The 6,751-nt window shown below is 42.3% G+C and overlaps 1 protein-coding gene across 1 annotated transcript; it reads left to right on the forward strand.

Moving 5' to 3' along the window:
• The first annotated feature begins 3,478 nt into the window (after nucleotides 1-3,478).
• LOC114641989 (olfactory receptor 1E5-like) lies at nucleotides 3,479-4,528 on the forward strand. The gene has a single exon (XM_028790993.2). The coding sequence runs from the start codon at nucleotides 3,517-3,519 to the stop codon at nucleotides 4,477-4,479; it is 963 nt and encodes a 320-aa protein (XP_028646826.2). The 5' UTR covers nucleotides 3,479-3,516; the 3' UTR covers nucleotides 4,480-4,528.
• The last annotated feature ends 2,223 nt before the right edge of the window (nucleotides 4,529-6,751 follow it).

Here is a 6,751-nt window from a genome sequence, read left to right on the forward strand (position 1 = left end):
AATCTGCGTCTGTCTATTTTATTATTTTTCTCTCTGCAGCTGCAAACCATCAATATCTTGCTGCAAAGCTTTTAGTCAAGGACACTGTGCACTTAGAGAGGGCTAAGCAGACCATTTGTTTTGGAAATGCAGTTGCTTAAAACTTCAACCTTGAGAGATGCTTGGACGTCAAGTAACTTTCATATCTTATGTGGGTCCTCCTTGTTTCGACTTAAGTTGTGTACTTGATCAATGAATACGTTTTGGACACCTGCACAGGGTATGAAGTAATGATGGCAGTTCCGGTCAAGTGATGGACATTAGTTAATGGTGGGTTTGAACATTAGGTAATGATGGAGAAGAGTATTTTGCATAAGTAATATAAAATTGTAATAAATGTAAGCTCGATGAATTTGCTAATTGCTCATCCGTGAGCAATTGTTTTGAGTCCGTGTATGCATCACGCAATAAAGCTTGATTCTGCTGCCTTCCTCAGACTCCTCTGAGCAGCGTGTTTCTGCCACAACACTGATACTATTCCCATGGTGGAGGGAGCATTATGCTAAGGGATACTTCTCAGCGCTAGGGACAGGGAGACTGGTCGCAATTGAGGGAAGGATGAATGAAGAGCTTGAAGAAAATCTGCTCTGGAGTGCAGGTCACCTCAGACTGGGGCAATGGTTCACCTTTCAGCATGATGATACAGCCAAGAGTGGGCTGGAGTGGGCTTTGGGATAAGCTCTATAGTGACAATGTCACTGCAACTTACCTAGAGGTATAGTGACTGAGACAGGCCATTGTTACAGTACAAGCAGAGTAAATGTACTCTTTGTGGACATTTACTATTCGCATACCAGTCCTACAGTGAAGTTTGATGGTCATCACGGTATTGGGCTGCTTCTCAGTGGCAGGGACAGGGAGACCTGTCAGCAAAGAAGAATGAAGGCACTTACAGAGAGGTCCTTGACCTGCTCCAGAGTGCATGCAACCTCATACTGCGGCAACTGTTCACCTTTCAGCATGACAATGACCTGACAATGCAGGAGTGGCCTTGGGACATGTCTCTGAGTGTCCTTGAGTGGCCCAGCCAAAGCCCACACTTAAACCCTATAGAAAATCTATGGATGGCAGTTTACAGAAGCTTCCTATCCAATTTTTCCATGTCCCTTTCCTCTTTCCCTTTCAGGCTGCTGATTTTATGTCACATGTGTAATGTCACTGCAACTTACATAGCAGTATAGTGACTAAGACAAGCCATAGTTACAAGAAAAGTAAATGTGGACACTTACTCTTTGCATACCATCCCTACAGTGAAGCCTGGTGGTTTCAGCTTCACGGTATGGAGTTGCTTATCAGCGGCAGGGAAACTGATCAGGAAGGATGAATGAAGCCACCTACAGAGATGTCCTTAAAGAAAACCTGCCCCAGAGTGCATGCCACCTCAGACTGGGGTGATAGTTCACCTTTCAGCACAACAATGGCTGAAAACAACCAAGACAATGCTGGAGCGACTTTGGGACAAGTCTTTGATTGTCCTGGAGTGGTCCAACCAAGGCCCACACTTAAACCCCACATAACACATTTGTGAAGAGACCTGAAGATAGCAGTTTACAGACGCTTCCCATCCAGTCTAACAGAGCTTGAGAGGATCTGCCAGGAAGAATTGCATAAACTGCCCAAATCCTGGGGTGCAAAGCTTGCAGAGACTTCCCGAGAAGAGTCAAAGCTGAAGCTGCTGCGAAAGCAGCTTCTACAAAAGGTCTGAACATTTCCATGAATGAGAGATTTCACTTTTTGATTTTTAAAATATTTGCAAACCTTCCCAAAACAGGTGGCAACAATGGCAAATGTATCCATTGTAAGAGACAACCGGGATGCCCAAGGATGGGGAAGGCAGCCTTGTTAGGGCACTACCTCCCCCAGAACACTAGATGGCAGTTCCCCTGGATTGCACAGGTGCCCCAGATTCACACAGGGCACCATGGGACTTGAAGTTCTACATCTCAGTCCTTTTGGGTACCATGGGTGCTACCAGGGGGTGCTGTGAAAATGGAGGAGATATATGGCATGAGGTTTCCTCCTGACCCGGAAGTGCTTGCAGACCATGTGGGTGGAAGAGCAGAAGCACTTCTGGGCTAGCTAATATAAAAGGACTTGACCAACCTCACAGGGATGAGCCAGAGTCGGGTGGAAGGTGGACGAAGCTTGCTGGGAGGAGCGGAGCAGAGAGAAACAGAAAAAGAAGAATAGTTGTGTGCTGAGCCTGCTGCTGCTTTGCTTGTGGCTGTGGTGGTGGGAAACACTTGCTGAAGAGTTTTTCTAAAAATAAATAAGCTCTTGGTGCTTTTAACTTGTGCCCTGTGTCTGGTGTGTTGGTTTTGAGGAGCAACAGTACCATTTAAAATGAAATCTACAATTCAATAAAGTGTGCAGAAAGAGGAGTCTAAATAGTTTGTGAATCCACTGTATGTATAAAACATGCTGTATTTTGTAAATGCTGAAAGTAAAATGTATAAAAATATCCTTTAGTATGATCTGTGAATGTGCACTTTAATCACATGTGAATTGTTTGAGAACAAATTTCAAATTTGATACTTATCTTCCTAAAGCGTTAAGTCACAAGTAGACTGCAGAGCTTCCCATGTTTGATTGACACAGGCATGCTGACAAAGTACCACTAACCTTTACAAGTTCCATAAATTTACACCGGCTGTTACAGACTCAACTCAAATGTATGTTTTTATTCTATAATAGTAACAATAACAACAGCTGCTACTAAAAACGGTAAATGCAGAAAGGACCCGGAAACGAACCCACAATCTCTTGATTATGAGACAGCAGTTCTTACCTCTGCAATAGCCAATCGGACGTGTCAGAGTTGTACCCTAACCCAATTTCTTTTTCTTCAGTGATATTCTTGAATTAATGCACACTTATTTTGTTATACGTGTACCTTTTGTGAAAGTGTTTATTTGATATTTGTACTACACTCTTCATACATTAGTACTATAACATGAAAAATGTTGTGTTCAACATTTCTTGCCTTGGCATTTCCTGTCATTCTACCTTAACCCAGATCGTTGTAGACACAAAATGCATATATTCCAAATAACGATATATTATTTAGCCTGTACAATTCAACTCAAATAAACAGACTTGAGCTGGGAGAACTTTTTGTTTGACTTGAGCAGCAACAGGTTGATGGTGTGTGTGTGTTTGTTGTAGTAGCAGGCTAGTTGTTGCTTGTGCTGATCGACACATTAGCAAAAACAAAATACGCTGATGTAAAGGGATTAAAGGTGGTCTGGGATTACGACTTTTTTTGTATGCTTCAGGGATTCTAGTGTTAATACTGTAAAATTCTGAGAATTTGTGAAGTTTGAGAACAGTGTTAGCATTTTTGAGAAACGTATCAAAGGAATTGAGAGAAACTGCAAACAACTTTATCCAGATGCACTATGGAATGTTAATGTAATCTTTATTTTCCAATTTTAGGACCAGACCTAAGTTCGTCATTTTAAGGCTGAAGACCCCCACATGGTAACACAAAACCAAACTGCAGTGATGGTCCAAGAATTCATTCTTGCTGGATTCCCAGGATTTCAAGACCGATTCAGCAGAAATACCATTTTTGGGACTTTGCTCACAATCTATATTTTTATTTTATTAGGGAATATGCTTATAATTATGATTTTCCTACAAGACAAAGAGTTGCATGTTCCTATGTACATCTTAATTTCCAATCTAGCTCTCGTGGACATCATCATCTCATCCACCACCATTCCCAACATGTTATTCCTTTTTAGATCAGGCTCCGCTTCCCTTTCTCTTCCATCTTGTTTCATGCAGATGTTTTTCTGCGGGGCCATGACCACAGCAGAGTCCCTTCTCCTTGGTCTCATGGCTTATGACAGATACGTTGCCATCTGTAAGCCCCTCCACTATTACACAATTATGAGTAACAGCCTGGTCCGGAAGCAAATCGTTTGCTGCTGGCTTTGTGTTCTCATCATCATGATCATTCCAGTGACTTTAACCTTCAAACTGCACTTCTGTGGACCCAACATAGTGCTTCACTGCTTTTGCGACAACTCAGCAGTTTTGAAGTTAGCGTGTAGTGACACGACTCCCAATACGTATGTCGTTTTAAGCATCGGATTGCTGGTGATGATAGGCCCCTTGATCTACATCCTGTTTTCCTACACTCGGATCATCATTTCAGTTCTCCACATCTCCAGCTCTGAGGGACGCTTTAAGGCCTTCTCTACCTGCGGCTCACACCTGCTGGTCCTCTTGGTCTTCTTTCTGGTTGGTGCGGGTGTATACATAGCCAACCGAGTCCCCAGTACTTCTGTCGATGTTCGCATCCTGGCGTCACTCATTCAAAACATTACCCCACCTCTCTTGAACCCAATAATCTATTGCTGGAGGACAAAGGACATACGAGATAGTATAAGGAAGGTGTTGAAAATCAATAACATATTACCGAACAGATATTAACCCTTTAAACGCAGCCTCATCATTGTTCATTTCCTGCTGCTTTGATTTAACTGGCTACAACGTCATCATCTTCATCATCCTTCACTCAATATTCATGTTCCTCCCCGCAAAAGAAAAGTCAGGCATTTCTCTTTCAGAATATTAACATTATTGTTATGTTATGCACATATATTATACAGAATAAGTTGCAAAATTCTGTAATGTTTTAACCAAAAATGCATTTTGAATGTTATTGTTATTTCCAAACATGTTGGAATGAGCTTACAAACTCTATAAAGGTGACAATGAATGTGTCAAGAACACACAGAATAAAAATGTTATGCATATCGAGGCATGCATATTGTAATCTTTTTATTTAGCCAATAGAAGGGGTCATATTGCTTGACTTCTCACTACATTCATAATGGCTAACACGGTACAACACCCTAGTACTACAGAAATATCTACAAGTAATATGGCTAGTTTTATATTTTGTAAGCAGTTTTTCACATAGCCATTAAGACCCATGGCTTATGTGTCATTTTGAAAGGCAGATCTCACTCTGTCAGAATGTATACTGTTGGTAAAGAAATTATACTGCGTATCTTAATTGCAATACCACCAATAGCTGCAAGCTTCAAAAAACCTATTTAAAAAAAAAAGTCTATATACAGTGCATCTGGAAAGTATTCACAGCGCATCACTTTTTCCACATTTTGTTATGTTACAGCCTTATTCCAAAATGGATTAAGTTCATTTTTTTCCTCAGAATTCTACACACAACACCCCATAATGACAACGTGAAAAAAGTTTACTTGAGGTTTTTGGAAATTTATTAAAAATAAAAAAACTGAGAAATCCCATGTACATAAGTATTCACAGCCTTTGCTCAATACTTTGTCGATGCACCTTTGGCAGCAATTACAGCCTCAAGTCTTTTTGAATATGATGCCACAAGCTTGGCACACCTATCCTTGGCCAGTTTCGCCCATTCCTCTTTGCAGCACCTCTCAAGCTCCATCAGGTTGGATGGGAAGCGTCGGTGCACAGCCATTTTAAGATCTCTCCAGAGATGTTCAATCAGATTCAAGTCTGGGCTCTGGCTGGGCCACTTAAGGACATTCACAGAGTTGTCCTGAAGCCACTCTTTTGATATCGTGGCTGTGTGCTTAGGGTCGTTGTCCTGCTGAAAGATGAACCGTCGCCCCAGTCTGAGGTCAAGAGCGCTCTGGAGCAGGTTTTCATCCAGGATGTCTCTGTACATTGCTGCAGTCATCTTTCCCTTTATCCTGACTAGTCTCCCAGTTCCTGCCACTGAAAAACATCCTCACAGCATGATGCTGCCACCACCATGCTTCACTGTAGGGATGGTATTGGCCTGGTGATGAGCGGTGCCTGGTTTCCTCCAAACGTGACGCCTGGCATTCACACCAAAGAGTTCATTCTTTGTCTCATCAGACCAGAGAATTTTCTTTCTCATGGTCTGAAAGTCCTTCAGGTGCCTTTTGGCAAACTTCAGGCGGGCTGCCATGTGCCTTTTACTAAGGAGTGGCATCCGTCTGGCCACTCTACCATACAGGCCTGATTGGTGGATTGCTGCAGAGATGGTTGTCCTTCTGGAAGGTTCTCCTCTCTCCACAGAGGACCTCTGGAGCTCTGACAGAGTGACCATCGGGTTCTTGGTCACCTCCCTGACTAAGGCCCTTCTCCCCCGAATGCTCAGTTTAGATGGCCGGCCAGCTCTAGGAAGAGTCCTGGTGGTTTCGAACTTCTTCCACTTACGGATGATGGAGGCCACTGTGCTCATTGGGACCTTCAAAGCAGCAGAACTTTTTCTGTAACCTTCCCCAGATTTGTGCCTCGAGACAATCCTGTCTCGGAGGTCTACAGACAATTCCTTTGACTTCATGCTTGGTTTCTGCTCTGACATGAACTGTCAACTGTGGGACCTTATATAGACAGGTGTGTGCCTTTCCAAATCATGTCCAGTCAACTGAATTTACCACAGGTGGACTCCAATGAAGCTGCAGAAACATCTCAAGGATGATCAGGGGAAACAGGATGCACCTGAGCTCAATTTTGAGCTTCATGGCAAAGGCTGTGAATACTTATGTACATGTGCTTTCTCAAGTTTTTTATTTTTAATAAATTTGCAAAAACCTTAAGTAAACTTTGTTCACGTTGTCATTATGGGGTGTTGTGTGTAGAATTCTGAGGAAAAAAATGAATTTAATCCATTTTGGAATAAGGCTGTAACATAACAAAATGTGGAAAAAGTGATGCGCTGGGAATA

Source organism: Erpetoichthys calabaricus, chromosome 4 (genome assembly GCF_900747795.2).
Source record: "Erpetoichthys calabaricus chromosome 4, fErpCal1.3, whole genome shotgun sequence".
Taxonomy (NCBI): Eukaryota; Metazoa; Chordata; class Cladistia; order Polypteriformes; family Polypteridae; genus Erpetoichthys; species Erpetoichthys calabaricus.